The sequence below is a fragment of the Schistocerca piceifrons genome, chromosome 11, assembly GCF_021461385.2.
Source record: "Schistocerca piceifrons isolate TAMUIC-IGC-003096 chromosome 11, iqSchPice1.1, whole genome shotgun sequence".
In the NCBI taxonomy this organism is placed as follows: domain Eukaryota; kingdom Metazoa; phylum Arthropoda; class Insecta; order Orthoptera; family Acrididae; genus Schistocerca; species Schistocerca piceifrons.
Genome location: NC_060148.1, coordinates 167,232,394 through 167,249,136, shown reverse-complemented (window position 1 = coordinate 167,249,136; position 16,743 = coordinate 167,232,394). Strand labels below are relative to the sequence as shown.

Below are 16,743 nucleotides of genomic sequence, written 5' to 3'. Positions count from 1 at the left end.
AATGTGCAAACGTCACTGAAATAAAGTATTTAGTGTTAAATTGTCCTTGTAGTGCCACACAATTTTGAGAGTTTTCTCATTTGAAAAATGTTAACGTGGGAATTTATATTTACTTGATATAGTGCACATGTTTTGTGAATACCCTAACTATGTGGGTGATATCAGTTGGAATGTAGTACCTGAAAAAGAAAATCTTCAAAAATGGTTTATTGTAAAATTTAGAGCCATACAACTAAAGGAATGAAAGTTGATCAATATATGAGATTTGCTATTACTTAAACATTGGTTTTGTTTCTGCGGTTGCTACCTTTGCAGGTATCTTCCCATTGTAATTCTTTATGTCCGTGCTAGCACCAGCCATCAGCAGTGTCTTCACAGCTTGTACATTCGATTCTGCAGCCCAGTGGAGCGGTGTCTTGCCCCAACGATCCTTAGCGTCTAGAGGTGCTGATGCCGCTATGAGTATACACATAACCTTCTGGTCAAATATCGATGCGGCGGTGTGCAGAGGTGTCTGCAGACACGAGTCGGTGGCTCTGACGTCAGCTCCAGCATCGAGAAGGCACTTGACAACTTCCACTTGCTTGTTTAGTACTGCACAGTGCAGTGCAGTATTCCCGAGAGTGGTCCTCCCATCAAGTGGTGCACCCATGGCCAGCAGCTGCCGTACCTCCAACACATTTCCACGTTTTGCTGCCTCTGCCAGACGCAGTCCCAGCTTCTGCTTCTCATCTGTGGATAAGATCCTGCAATGCACAGTATAATTGCTCCATCATTTGCTGCAACAATAATCACATGGCATAAACACAGTATGCAGAGCTGACACACACAGCTGTTGCTTTTTGTGTTGAAAACAGCAGGTCAACTTAACTGAGGATGATATTTGTATAAAAAATAAGAGCAACCTATAAGAACCTGGATTAGCACTCCACATATCACACGCTTTCTGTTATGTTAGCAGGTCCTTCGTGTCTCCATTTCTTCTGCAGCCTGTCTGAAAACTTTCTGGGATTGGACATCTCATCTTTCCCTGTCTCCTCTTCCCTTCTCCACACCCATCTAAGACTGTTTTTACCCCCTCTTTCTTAATATACAAGGCCTGTCTAGAAAGTATCCGACCTTTGGCCATAAAAAAATGTTTCGAATACCTGACGGGGTTGGGACCCTAATCCCCTTCAAACTAGGCCCCTTGTGCTTGCACACACTTAGCCCACCGATCCTTCCACTGCCAGAAACACCTTTGGAAGTCTTCTTTTGGAATGGTGTTCAGCTCAGTCGTCGTGTTCCACATTATCTCTTCTCTACTCTCAGAACAGGGTCCTTTCAGTGGCGTCTTCAGTTTTGGAAACAACCAGAAATCGCAAGGAGCCATGTCTGGAAAGTATGGAGGTTGGCGAACGGCTGTAATTCCATGATTGGTCTAGAAATTATGCATGAAGTGGGATGAATGTCTGGGGGCGTCGTCGTGATGCAGTCGCTAGTTTTTCACTGTACACACAGCTGGCCTCTTGCGCCGAACTGCGTCTCGGAGTCGCCAGAGAACATCTTGATAGTACTCCTTTGTCACTGTTTGTCCTTCCGGTGTGTATTCGTGATGCACAATTCCACGGACATCAAAGAAGACAGTCAGCATCATCCACGCACCTGCCGCACTTTCTTCAGCCTCGGAGACTCGGGATGCTTCCATCGCGACGACTGTCTTCTTGTTTCTGGGTCGTACCCGTACACCCGTGACTCATCTCCAGTTATCACAGTGTTCAGGAACCCAGGATAAGTGCTGGTGGTGTGCAGAAGGTCCTGTGCAACGTCAAAACGGAGAACTTTTTCTTCCAGAGACAACAACTTGGGCACGACTTTCGCAGCCACTCAGTGAAAGTTCAAATAATGACGCAAAATTGCATGTGCAGAATCTTTACCCACTCCAACCTCTCGGGCAATCTCGTGCACGGTCAACCGACGATCTGAAACCACCAAATGTTGCACCCTCTCAACAACAGCTGCACTCCGAGCAGTGTGGGGACTGACAGAACGCTGGTCGCTCTCCAGTGTCAGGCGGCCATTTTTGAATCGGTTGAACCACTCCTTAATTTGTGTCGAACCCATCGCACCTTCTCGAAACACCTTCTAAATCTTGTGAATTGTCTCGCTTTGAGAATCAGCAAGCTTTGAACAAAATTTGATGCAGTATCTTTGCTCAACACGTTCAGTCATCTTGAGAGAATCGGTAATCCGACGAACACGTTGTGTAGAACCTCACTCAGCGCCTGACGTGCTGGAAAGCGGGGACAAAATTCACGCATGCGCATAAAGGTCTCTCTTCCTTTACTGTGTACAGTGGCGCCGCGCTATCGTCCCTATTTTGCGGGGGGAAAAAAATCAAAGGTCGAATACCTGTCAGACAGACCTCGTACATTACTTTCCCCACATAAAACGTGCCTTGTTGTTTTCCTGTGATTCTCGTTTTTGTCTGTGATGAACCGGCGCTACAGCGATCATTTTTAGCAGGCTAGCGTCAGTGTTAGAAATGTGGCTAACAAGGGAGGCGACAACAGTGGAAGCACGGATTTACTTCAAGTTTTGTACATCTTTAGTAGGCTATTAAAACAACATAACGTGGAAGTAGGAAGATGCACTGCTCTGGCAATTCCACGAAAGTAGCAAGAGAAGTTTTCCGCACCTAATTATCTGATACATCTGTGTGTAGTTGCCAGACGTTTAGAGTTCGAGCATCGTAACACCCCAGATCACGTAAGAAACAGATTGCCCGGTCGCTTGGTCTAGCAGGCAACCCTTGTCAGGGAACGGCCACCAGGCGGCAACAGCGTCGCACCCTTACTTGTGGCACCAACCACTAGATGGCACTCCGTTCTGTGAAATATGTGGCAACATGGTCCGAACGCGTGCAGCTTTCCACCATTTGGCGACTGTGAAGTACAGCAGTTTCTGACATACCGGTGGTAGTGGATCGAGTCGTCATGCCGAGGGTCTGCGAGTGTATCAACTGTGGAAGGAGAAGACGGACAAATCCTGAACTAACAGTGTTCAGATTTCCAGTCGAAGATAAAGAAAGGTACGGAAGTGGATTTTAAGTTCAGGTAAATCAATAAATTAGGTACGAGTAAGAATTAATAAAGAGCCCTAAGCATTGTATCGTATCTAAATTTGTCGATCTTATATTCTGATATAAAGTGGCAGCCCTTCCTGTACAAGAATCGTATCATACAATTTTTAAATGAAATCTTTGCTGCGATTTGGACTTTTTTTAAACTATTTATTCACTTCACTATCGTAATTTTGGCTGTAGAGGCATTTTTGTGTGCAATGTGAAAACTGAAACCAATATAAGATACGGATAACGAAATGCAAAGCATAGTGTGGTAACATTTGGTAAACAATTTAAGAAGCATTACCCTACAAGACCTTTCCCTTTGTACTTGAAAATGGCTCTAAAGCTGAAATAGCAACAGTGAAATAAAAGAATGATAGCCCTCATCTAACTGCTAGGTCATCGGTCCCTCTAAATCCTAGTATATACTAGAGCGAGCAAAGTGAACGAGTGGAAACTATAGACGCTGCCTATTTTATTTTTTTTTATCTGTGCGCTAATAATCCTCACACAGCTTTCACTCGAAACCAACACTACTTATAGTAACAGGTCTGCGCTAGTGCGGATATCCCCAGTAGTAACTGTGCTGCAGATAAGAGCGTACGTCTGTTGCGAATATTTGCGGGTTATCTTTAAACTGTGGAAAGTAAATTTTTAACGTGATTGTGGTTTGCCATCTGTGGCCCTTCAAAGTTGACACCGCCAAAATATACTCGAAAAACACGCTTTCACTTGTATATTACCGCGTTTGCAGCCCCCCTTTCAACAACAATCCAAAATTCATCGTTTTGTGCCACTCGTATATCATTTACGATAAGTTACATGCAAAGTAAAAGAATTTAAATTTGAAATGACTGTCACTGAAATATGTCCAGCCTTAATTCGCATCATAACCGAGTGCGGATTTTGAAAACTTTCTAGTGTTAATCGGCACGTGGAGATCTTTTTTACCTCCATAATTCGTATCAGAAGAGCTGTATAGCACAGAGGAAATAGACGGCATGGAAGGCGAGTGTAAGACCTATGCGACTGCAAAACACTCTGCATTTAAACAGTAACTCGCGAGAATTTTTTTTCCTTTATTGAATTTCAATTCCCCCCGAAGGGGGCGGGCTCGCAGCAGCTTAGTATGCCGCTCTTCAGCCTACAGACTTTGTGAGAAAGATGAAGAGAATAAAATAATAAAAACAGGCGATAAAATCGGAGACTTGAAGAGTAACATGGCGAAAAGAAATCGTGGAACTTAAAACAAAGAACAGACGGATGATGATGCTAATAAAATACATACGAAGCAGACAAGTAAAACAATAGACAGACAATTAAAAAACACGGCGACAGTCTGGATTCTGTTCGCAAGAGACATAAAATTCACACCTAGCGACAGCCTGGGTCTTGGAAGGATTGCGTTTCAGGAGCCACTGGTTACACCATGCAGCAAAAAGGTCAAGGTGATTCTGGAGAAGGCGTTGGGACCGTTGGAGGGTAGGAGCGAGGGCGAGGAATCCGGTGTCATCAGCATATTGCAAGAGGTGTACTGGAGGGGAGGGGGGTTGGGGCATATCTGCCGTGTGCAGGAGGTAGAGGAGAGGGGAGAGGACAGAGCCCTGGGGCACACCTGCAGAGGGGTAGAAGGTGTGGGAATTGGCATTATGGATGGTAACATAGGAGGGGCGGTGGGAGAGGAAGGAGGCCACCAGACGGATGTAGTTGATAGGAAGGGCGTAGGTTTGGAGTTTAAACAGGAGACCGAGATGCCAGACACGGTCGTAGGCCTTTTCGAGGTCAAAGTGAGACAAAAATGGCGTAGCGACGGGAGTTAAGCTGGAGGGAGAGGAGGTGAGTGAGGCGGAGGAGTTGGTCATCAGCAGAGAAGGAAGGTCGAAAGCCACATTGCGTGTTTGGGAGGAGGTGGTTTTGGTGGAGGTGGAGATGGATGTCCCGTGAAAGGATGGATTCCAAGAGCTTGCTGAACACAGATGTGAGACAGATAGGACGATAGGAAGAGGCATCAGATGGAGGCTTGTTGGGTTTGGAGAACATCAGGATACGGGAGGTTTTCCACAGGTGAGGATAGAAGCCAGTGGCAAGGATGACATTGTAGAGGGTGGCAAGGATGGAAAGGAAGGAGGGAGGGCAGTGTTTGAGGTGGCGGTAGGTAATGCAGTCGTGGCCCGGAGCAGTGTTGTGTTTAGTGCGGAGTGTGAGGCTGATGTCCTGTGTAGTGATGGGAGTGTTAAGTGCAGATGGTGGGGTGTGGCCCAAGTACTGGAAGCTAGGAGCAAGGGGAGGAACAGAGGTATTCGTACGGTCCATGACATCAGGGAAGAGGGAATAATCAAAGTGGGGATCATCTGGGAAGGAAAAAACATCAGAGGTAGGAGGCAAAGTGGTTGGCCTTACTGAGGTTGTCAGGAAAGGGACGGTCATTAAGAAGGAGAGGGTACTGGGGGGTGGGGCGGTTCCCAGTAAGGCGGTGGAAAGCAGACCAATACTTGGAAGAGTTTATGGGGAGTGTGGTGTTGAGTTGTGTACATGTCCGGCGCCAGGCATGGCGTTTCTTCGCAACAAGCAGGTTGCGGATGTGTCGTCGTACTTGCCGGTGGCGGGTAAGTGTATCCCGGTCACGAGTGCGGAGAAAAGAGCGGTAGAGGTGGCGGGACTCTCGAAGGAGAAGGACGGCCTGTGGAGGCAGGGTGGGGCGGTGAGGGTGGATGGCTTTGGTGGGGATACGGGTGGCGACGGCGTCAGACAAGGTCTGGTGCAGGAAGGCAGCAGTGTGAGAGATGTCATCAGGAGAATGGAGGGTAAGGTCGTGGCCATCAACCTGGGTGTGAATGGAGTCCTGGTAGGCATCCCAGTTGGCACGGGAGTAATCATGGACAAGTTTAGGAGGGACATCAGGGCGAGGAGCGTTGCGGGGATGGCGACCATTAGAGATAGTGAGGAGAACAGGAGCATGGTCACTGCCAATGAGGTCAAGGACATCTGCGGTGATGCGCCCAAGGAGGTTGGGAGAGGCAAGGACCACATCAGGAGTGGTGTTGGATTCGGGTCGGGTGTGTTGAGGCAGGGGAACCAGGTCTCCCTGGAGAGTGGTGAGAAACTGATGCCACCTCTGGAGGTTGGCAGGATCACTGCTGTGAATATTGAGGTCGGCGGCAATCACGTAGGTGGAGAAGGTGCGGTCAATGTGGGCCAGGAAACGGTACGGGATGGGGGTGCGAGGGCTGACATAAATGGTGGCACAGGTGATGGTAAGGTTGGGGAACAAGAGGCTGAGGGTGAGATGCTCGGCAGGATTGATAAGGAGAGGTTGGGGCTGGACAGGGAGGTGCTTGAGGTGGCCTATAGCAACTCCGCCACGCGCCAAAGGGTACGGGTTATCGGTGCGGTGTAGGGTGTAAGGAGCCGTGGAGACGGAGATACGGGGTTGAAGGAAGGTTTCATTTAGGACGAAGGCATCCACGCGGTGCTGACGGAGGGTGTGGAGGAAGAGGAGTTTGTGGGTGGGCAGGGAGCGAAATAAACTTGGTTTGTAGAATTACAGGAGCTAGTCTACATTCTTAGATTGAAAACTCGGGAAAAACCACAGCCGATCATGGTCTACAGTCAGCAGTGTGACGAATGCATTTCGCGCGCAGAGCTCTAGCCGAACGCAGATGAGCGTCATTCACGTCACCGAAGATACAGCGTTGCCAATTCCGTGACATTGACAGGTCAGTTAGCATTGGAGCGTCGCCTGCGACGTCTGTTGACAGACGGTTGCCTGTTCCGCCCTAAGGACGGTCAATCTGTTTCTTACGTGATCTGCGGTAACACGAACGTGTATTAGGTTCGATGGTTCGAGTCCGACTCGAGCTTCACTTTTGTAGTACGACTGTAAATTCTGCGATATTCAAAAGATTTGCACCTACACTAATTGTTCTCGCTGCAAAAGCAACGTCTCACCACTACGCAGGTTAACTGCCAAATGGAGTCTGGCTGTGTGTCTGCAGCTCGAAGCATCAAAAAAGTGCAGAGTAGTCCCGGGTACCTTACCACATTGCGTGTATAAGGGATTTTGCAAATCACGATAGGCATATATTTTCAGCAGAATTCTACGCATTTCTTCGTTTACTTGTGGATAGTTATAAATAATAACTTAATTTCATTAAAATAGTAAGTAGTCAAATAACATGAAATTCACTAAAACTTCATGCAAATACACGTGGTTTTTTTTTAAATTATTATCTCTCAAATGTCATAAATTAAATAATGTGACCAGTGACAAAAAATCTAGACTACAAATTAACTCAACACTCACTTCATACACATTTGTCATATGAGGCTCCAACACTAACCCCTTACCCCACATAAAACGTGCCTTGTTGTTTTCCTATGATTCTCGTTTTTGTCCGTGATATACCGACGCTACAGCGATCATTTTTAGCACACTAGTGTCAGCCCCACGCACAGATACATGTTTTACAGACATACTAAAGGTGTACAATGTTTGAAGTAAAGCTGTGATCGCAATATCGTGGCCTCTCTTTGTGAGTAAAAAGTCTGTATTTCCCACATTTATATACACACATCAGCAGATAACCGAATTTCACTTTTAGTGAGACTGCATGCGTCAGATAAGTTCAATTTGAAATTCTGCCTTACAGTATTTTATGGTTCTTCTAGTTTTCCCATAATCCTTCACTGATTGTGTCAAGCTTTGTGCATACCGTGATATCGCGAGTTTTTGAACAATTGTTGATCGGTGAACAATTTGTACCATATCGCCAATTCTAACTTGCGCTTCCTGCAAATTTGTAGCACGGGTATCCTCATTCAGAAACAATTACTCCCTAATTTTATTTCATATTTACCTGGTAAAAAATATATTTTACAGAATTTTCAAATGTTTTCGAGTATATGTAACGTATTTCGTAACATTGTGAACTACAGCTGTGTCTTCTATCAACTTCGGCAGAAATATGTTTTATAAAATCGTCCCCCCCCCCCCCCCAAGATTCCAGTGTAAGTACTTGCATGGCATGACTAGCGAAAAAATTCTATTTCTTCAGTCCAGTGATTTCAAATCATGTTTACATTTGTGACATACACTTGTTGTCGTCGTCGTCGTCTTCGGACTGTAGACTGGTTTGATGCAGCTAGAAACTAGTGATAGGAACAACCGAATGAAGACTGTCGATTCAGTTGGTTGCTGGAAGACAATCGACTCATTTAGTTGTTTTACGTATTGATTCAATTATTCATTCATTATTTTACGTGAAACCAGTTTATGCGAGCTACCAAATATAGACTGATTCGTTCGTTTCAACTCAAACAACCACACTTTAGTATTTTAGTTGACTAAACTATCTATTCATTGTTGTGGGAGAAACCAGTCTTCTCATGATTTACAACTGATTAATATAATGCTGCGAACTAAGTTCTTCCAGCTGCAGATAACACATAACTAATTAAGCTGATGTATTCCTGGCAGTAGAAATTTGAGCATAAAAGTTGCATTTGGGATACAGGAAGAAGGAAAGAATATCGCCATATTTTCGTGACCGATGGCATTCCGTTTTGTTGAAAAGGTGTGATAATGTCCATTTATTAAAATTCATTTGTATCTAGCACGTAATTATTTAGCTATTTATACATATGGAAGACAAACATAATGTGCTGAAAGTTATATTATCAGGTATGTATGTACAAATCATACCCATGCACACAACATGCCTGCATTTTACACCCCCTGAAAAGTAGAAGGTATAACATTTCACACCCATGAAGAGGTACTATTGACTGGAAGACACAACTGGAATCACCTGACCCTTGCCACATTCAGTTATGAGCAGAAAGTTTCGCTCGTTTTGGCACTGTTAAATTATTGTAATCGGCTGTACACTGTTTTAACTCCTGTCACTGCTATTGTCTTTTTTATGTTTACTTTTTAATGGGGGAAATAAGTAGCAATTTGTTCAATTTTTTGTCGATGTTTAGAAATAATCGTGAACTTTGCGACTGGATCAGAATGCTGTAATGCTCAGTAGCATGTGAACAGAAGAAAGCATATGATTCGATAAGAAAGAATCCTCAAAATAAATTCAGTGTGGTATACAGTATTGCAAACATGATTCATATCCTGAAACTGTATCAATTAAAGAACTTCAAAAAAATTAACAAATAACGACAAGTATTTCTCGCGAAAAAAGATCTTCCAGCAAGTGACTAAGCTTGAAAAGCGCAATCAAACAAATTATGTCATCCCAGAATTTACCGAAAGAGAATTAACTGTGACGGGTGAAAATCGAGAGAGAGAGAGAGAGAGAGAGAGAGAGAGAGAGAGAGAGAGAGAGAGAGAGAGAGGGGGGGGGGGGGGGGGGCAAAAATTCAGTTACTGTAGATAAAAAATGTTTCATTTGTTTAAACATGAATTTAAAATGTAGCCCCAGGTATTGTACTTTTAAAACCTACCAAGTATTGATATTTAATACCAGAAGTAAGAAAAATTAGGTTGTTGTTGATGTGGTCTTCAGTCCTGAGACTGGTTTGATGCAGCTCTCCATGCTACTCTATCCTGTGCAAGCTTCTTCATCTCCCAGTACCTACTGCAACCTACATCCTTCCGAATCTGCTTAGTGTATTCATCTCTTGGTCTCCCCCTACGATTTTTACCCTCCACGCTGCCCTCCAATACTAAATTGGTGATCCCTTGATGCCTCAGAACATGTCCTACCAACCGATCCCTTCTTCTGGTCAAGTTGAGCCACAAATTCCTCTTCTCCCCAATCCTATTCAGTACCTCCTCATTAGTTATGTGATCTACCCATCTGATCTTCAGCATTCTTCTGTAGCACCACATTTCGAAAGCTTCTATTCTCTTCTTGTCCAAACTATTTACCGTCCATGTTTCACTTCCATACATGGCTACACTCCATAAAATTAAGTAAATATATAAATTTGGAAAATACTTCGTTTTTAGAAATATATTTTTTATTTTCCCTTTGAAATAGGATACGTTATTTCGCTCCAAGAAAGGGGCAACCAAAAAAGATACGTTATTTGTGTCTAAGAAAGGTGGCAGCCAGTCATAGCTCATGTACAACCAAAAAGGCTAAAGAACTACACAAGTGAAAATACTCAAACCTGTTACGTGAATGTGTTTACTCAAACGCTTGTGTCAATCGATTGTTTGACATTTAATGAAACCACTCAAACCCAGAAATGGGTGATAAGCATTCCTATAGCTGATGTGGGCACAGAGATAAGTTTTATTTGGTTGCTTCTTTCAAATGGAAAACCTTCTGTACGAAAAACAACTGACTGGCCAATCCCTTTTTAAAACCATTCGGTTGACCCATCACCACTTCAAGCGGTTATGATGTTCAGAGGTCATGCACAGATGACTCCCATTTTTGTCAATGAAGGACAGCCCCAGATGATGAACTAAAATGATGGGCCGGTGACGACTGACAGCTCGATGGCTGACTGGTACTGGAAGAAAAGGTTCATGGAGAATCAGAATGCGAGTTAATGTGCGAGGGTTGGAACTTAGCATTGTTTATAGCCCGTTGCCAGCGATGTGGAAGTCGTAGGATACTTTTAGCAGTGCCAGTTGTGTTGACAGTTCGAGCGGCGCGGTCTATTTCCGGACGAATTTGTAGCAGTACTGAAGCGGATGCTGTGAAGTGTTTCCTTCAGTTTAGAAATCGAGCTGAACTCACGAGGGCTTAAGTCAGGGGAGTGCGCGCGCACACGTGCAAACAACCAAAAAATTAATTACATAATTTTTCTCTTTAGAGGCGATTATTAGAGCTTAGTGACTACCCCTCACATAAGGGTGTACAGTAGTTGTTCCTGATGGCTAATCAGATGAGCTAAATTAATTGACGAGGTTGTACACTAGTCAGTTCCACATTGCCACATACAGGGTGGCGCACGAAATGTGTTACCATTTGGTTTTTGAATACAAACTTTATTGTCAATACAATTTGAAAGGAACATATACTACAGTGAAGAGCCGTCCATGGAGATTTGTTCAAACTCAGCACATGCTCAATATGTCCACCATTTCGTTTCCTAACTTGCTTCAAACGAACACTGAAGTTAGTGATTACCCTACGGCACATGTCTTCCATAATTTCACTGCAAGCTTGAAGAATATGTCTTCTGAGCTCTATTAAATCACGTGGACGTTTCGGGAAATTTTTTTCCTTTAGGTACCCCCAAAGAAAAAACTCACATCGATTGAGGTCTGCCGGCGGAAGTGGCCGTGCGGTTCTAGGCGCTACAGTCTGGAACCGCGAGACCGTTACGGTCGCAGGTTCCAATCCTGCCTCGGGCATGGATGTGTGTGATGTCCTTGTGTTAGTTAAGTTTAACTAATTCTAAGTTCTAGGGGACTAATGACCTCAGAAGTTGAGTCCCATAGTGCTCAGAGCCATTTGAAGCATTTGATTGAGGTCTGGGCTATTGGGGGGCCAATTTTGTCCGCCACTGAAGCGACCTGGAAACCTGAGTGAAATGATCCGCATGTCGAAATGCTCGTGTAAAAACTCCAACACAGTGTTCGCGGTATGTGGCCTTACTCCATCTTGCACGAACCACCGCGTGTTGAAGGGCAAGGCAGTAGCAAGAAGCTGTGGAATGGAGCTATTGCGGAACATGCTCAAATAGCGCTCGCTGTTCACAGTTTCTTCAAAGACAATGGGTCCGTGACTGGAAATTGCTGCCCACACTGTAATCCTCGGAGCATAATGTCGTTCATGAAGCACTTGTGGGTTTTCAGTGGCCCAAAAGCGTACATTTTGTTTCTTAACCACACCGCCTAAATGAAAATGCGCCTCGTCTGAAAACCAAACGTTGTTGAGAGTTTCTTCCCTATCCTCCGCCCAGTGAGCAAACAGTAGTCTCTGCTGCTCGTGTTCTTCAGTGAGCTTCTGTGCGCAGGTCATCTTGTATGGGAACATACGGAGGTGACTTTTAAGAATGCGTTGAACGGAGCGTCTGGATATTCCCAGTTGCACTGCTGCTTTTCTACACGATTTCCCGGGACTTGTCTGTTCAGCAACTCGTACCACTTCAATATTCTCCGGCGAACAAACAGGCTTAGGCCGAGGTCGCTTCGCTTCCAATACTGTTCCATCCTGGACAAATTTATCGTACAACCTGTGGATGGTCTTCTTGCAAGGGCGTAAGGGACCCATCGTGTGTTAAACTGTTGTCGACAACGCCTGTGAGTCACAACAAGGCTTTTCGTTTGATTAAAAAGTAACACAATTGCTGATCGTTGCTGTGTCGTAAGTCTTCCATTGTCAGCCATTGCTGCTTACTAGTCTCCTAGCGGCAGTATCGTGAATTACACCTTTTTTTTTTTAAATTATTTACACGTCAAGTTCCGTAGGACCAAATTGAGGAGGAAATCTCCAAGTTCATGGAACGTGTCAGTACATGAACTTACAACACAAAAGTAATAACAGATAAAAATATCAGCAATACAAAAGAATCAGCTTAATTTTTCAAGGAACTCCTCGACAGAATAGAAGGAGTGACCCATGAGGAAACTCTTCAGCTTAGATTTGAAAGCGCGTGGATTACTGCCAAGATTTTTGAATTCGAGTGGCAGCTTATTGAAAACGGATGCAGCAGCATACTGCACACCTTTTTGCACAAGAGTTAAGGAAGTCCGATCCAAATGGAGGTTTGATTTCTGCCGAGTATTAACCGAGTGAAAGCTGCTTATTCTTGGGAATAAGCTAATATTGGTAACAAGAAACGACAATAAGGAATATACGTATTGAGAGGCCAATGTCAAAATACCCAGACTCTCGTGAACAGAGGTCGACAAGAGGTTCGTGAACTCACACCACTTATTGCCCGAACCGCCCGTTTCTGAGCCAAAAATATCCTTCTAGAATGGGAGGAGTTACCGCAAAAATATAATACCATACGACAAAATTGAATGAAAATAAGCAAAGTAGACTAATTTGCGTGTCGAAGTATCATTCACTTTTGATACCGTTCGAATAGTAAAAATGGCAGAATTAAGTCTTTGAACAAGATCCTCAACGTGGGCTTTCCACGACAGCTTACTATCTATCTGAACACCTAGAAATTTGAACTGTTCAGTTTCACTAATCATATGCCCATTCTCTGAGATTAAAAGGTCAGGTATTGTTGAGTTGTGTGTTAGAAACTGTAAAAAACTGAGTCTTACTGTGATTTAACGTTAGTTTATTGTACTGCACTATTTGAAACCGAGTCAATGTTGCACACAACATCCTTTACTACCAAGCTAGTGTCATCAGCAAACAGAAATATTTTAGTTACCCATAATACTAGAGGGCATATCATTTATATAAATAAGGAACTCATTTCTTTTTCCAAGCTCTGCTGGTACTGCGTTAGAGATCCCAGCGGGATATCTAATGTTGTTGTTGTTGTGGTCTTCAGCCCTGAGACTGGTTTGATGCAGCTCTCCATGCTACTCTCTCCTGTGCAAGCTTTTTCATCTCCCAGTACCTACTGCAACCTACATCCTTCTGAATCTGGTTAGTGTATTCATCTCTTGGTCTCCCTCTACGATTTTTACCCTCCACGCTGCCCTCCAATACTAAATTTGTGATCCCTAGATGCCACAGAATATGTCCCACCAACTGATCCCTTCTTCTTGTCAAGTTGTGCCACAAACTCCTCTTCTCCCCAATTCATTTCAATACCTCCTCATTAGTTATGTGATCTACCCATCTAATCTTCAGCATTCTTCTGTAGCACCACATTTTGAAAGCTTCTATTCTCTTCTTGTCTAAACTATTTATCGTCCATGTTTCACTTCCATATATGGCTACACTCCATACAAATGCTTTCAGAAACGACTTCCTGACACTTAAATCTATATTCGATGTTAAGAAATTTCTCTTCTTGAGAAACGCTTTCCTTGCCATTGTCAGTCTAAATTTTATATCCTCTCTACTTTGGCCATCATCAGTTATTTTGCTCCCCAAAATGTGTGTCGTCAATCGTGAAAGAAGCTGTGGTGTGCGTACTGTAAGACCTTCGGTACACACACCATCAGACTTGTCGCTCTAACGAAGTAGGCGAGTGTCAGCAATATGTTTCGTGGTCTTATCGTGGCGTGTTTATCTTCTGCCGTTAGGTCAGACGATAGAAATGCCACTTGCACGCTTAGAGTAGCAGATTGACGGCGACCAACTTTAAACAGAACTTGATTAATTTTCAAACACGTTCATTAAAATAATAAAAAGCATAGACCTTACTTAACTTGATTCTGGATGCTATTTACAACTGACAATCCTTTGGTCTTGGTACGTTAATCTTATTCTCACATATCTCTGATACTTGACAAAGTGTCTATACATTTCTCTTCATGGCTATGTACAGGAATATGATAATCTTTTTAGGCGCAGACTGAAACTTGACTATAGACTGGTACAGACAAATGCAGACTGACTAATCGGAGGTCTGTACACTCGTTATAATACCTCGCGCGTTCAGGTATCACTGCGCGAGTGTGATCCGCGAGGAGAAAAGGTTCTACGTTAGCAGCAACCTCATTGGCTGCGTTACATATTAACACGCGGATCGGCGGAAGCAGAATTTGGTTCGGCTCTAAAACAGCGCCATCTCGTAGTGCGGAGACGGACGAGCGCTGCGCCTGCGCTGTTGTGCTTAGCGGGGCGCGCTCTAGTGGGAAAGTTGTGTACACGCTGACTACGCGGAACTATGTACACAACAGAAACAATTTGATAACACATTTCGTGCGCCACCCTGTAGATTGCGACCTTTCTACATGAAGCATGCAATCACAGTTTCTGAAGACTTGTTTGGCGTTGTACTGAGCCCAATTCATTGTAGTATGGGGAGCTTTCAAAAACACACACACACACACACACACACACACACACACACACACACACACACAGAGCCAGACGTTATCCCAACCTGTTTTCCAGCACCGCCGGCTGTGGTGCCGGCGGCAGAAGCCCCGCCAACTGCCTGCAGATCTCCGCTGCGGCGTCTGCGTTCCCCCTCAGCAGCTGCGTCCAGCCAGTGGTGGCCATGACCGCAGGGTGGCTGGCCACAAACTCCACGGCGGCGGTCTTCAGTCCCGGACAGCGGTGCAGAACGGCGAGGCCGGCGGTGGCGGCGGCGTTGTCCACGGTGATGTCCCGCGCCAGCTGCTCCTCGCACCTCTTCTTCAGCAGCGGCAGGTTGTACTTCTCGGCGGCCTCCAACAGCTCGGCCGCCATGCTCCCCAGCTGTGGCACTGTCTCCGTGTACATGAACAGCACCATCTGGCGCACTACAGCTTCCTGCACGTCGGTTATCTCCACGCGCCGGCTGAGGGCTTCGCGCATGTCACTCCGCAACATGGCGGCAAAGACTGGGCTCCTCGCTGCCAGAATCACACTGTGGGCCGCCAACTCCGAGTCACCGACCACCAGCGTCACGTCAGCGCCTTCCCCGGACTCCATCAGCGCCAGCATGTCACTTGCAAAGCTGCCTTCCTCACGCTTCGTATCCGCCATTTAGGTCGAGCCTGAAAAATACGCAGCATATCAGCGGTGGTATTTTCTCAGTGACGCTGTACAGCAGGGGTCTCCAAACTACGGCCCGCGGGCCAAAACCGGCCCACGTTGGCTGGCCGGACATCCCTCGTATCCGGCCCGCGACTGGACACTTGTGAGACTAGATTCGTGATTTCCTGTCAGGAAGGTCGCAGTTCGTAGTAATAGACGGCAAATCATCGAGTAAAACTGAAGTGATATCAGGTGTTCCCCAGGGAAGCGTCCTGGGACCTCAGCTGTTCCTGATCTATATCAATGACCTGGGTGACAATCTGAGCAGTTCTCTTAGGTTGTTCGCAGATGATACTGTAATTTACCGTCTAGTAAGGTGATCCGAAGACCAGTATCAGTTGCAAAGCGATTTAGAAAAGATTGCCGTATGGTGTGGCAGGTGGCAGTTGACGCTAAATAACGAAAAGTGTGAGGTGATCCACAAGAGTTCCAAAAGAAATCCGTCGGAATTCGATTACTCGATAAATAGTACAATTCTCAAGGCTGTCAATTCAACTAAGTACCCGGGTGTTAAAATTACGAACTACTTCAGTTGGAAAGAGCACATAGATAATATTGTGAGGAAGGCGAGCCAAAGGTTGCGTTTCATTGGCAGGACGCTTAGAAGATGCAACAAGTCCACTAAAGAGACAGCTTACACTACACTCGTTCGTCCTCTGTTAGAATATTGCTGCGCGGTGTCGGCTCCTTACCAGGTGGGATTGACGGAGGACATCGAAAGGGTGCAAAAAAGGGCAGCTCGTTTTGTATTATCGCGTAATAGGGGAGAGAGTGTGGCAGATATGATACGTGAGTTGGGATGGAAGTCATTAAAGCAAAGACGTTTTTCGTCGCGGCGAGATCTATTTACGAAATTTCAGTCACCAACATTCTCTTCCGATTGCGAAAGTATTTAGTTGAGCCCAACCTACGTAGGTAGGAATGATCATCAAAATAAAATAAGAGAAATCAGAGATCGAACAGAAAGGTTTAGGTGTTAAATGTGAATTGCAGAGTAGTCATGTAGATGTAGATGTATTTGAGGTGGTGCCTATACTGCCAACAGTTGAGTTTCGA

The 16,743-nt window shown here is 44.9% G+C and overlaps 1 protein-coding gene across 1 annotated transcript in view; it reads right to left on the bottom strand.

Annotated features, from left to right (window-relative positions):
- Positions 1 to 228: 228 nt before the first annotated feature.
- Positions 229 to 16,743, bottom strand: part of LOC124720307 (speckle-type POZ protein-like) — a 100,456-nt gene continuing 83,941 nt past the window's right edge. Inside the window, exons 2-3 of the mRNA XM_047245615.1 lie at positions 15,050 to 15,647; positions 229 to 746 (exon numbers count right to left, since the gene is read on the bottom strand). Of these exons, the coding sequence (XP_047101571.1) occupies positions 272 to 746; positions 15,050 to 15,636 (1,062 nt within the window). The 5' untranslated portion in view covers positions 15,637 to 15,647 and the 3' untranslated portion in view covers positions 229 to 271. The remainder of the gene's footprint in view (positions 747 to 15,049; positions 15,648 to 16,743) is intronic.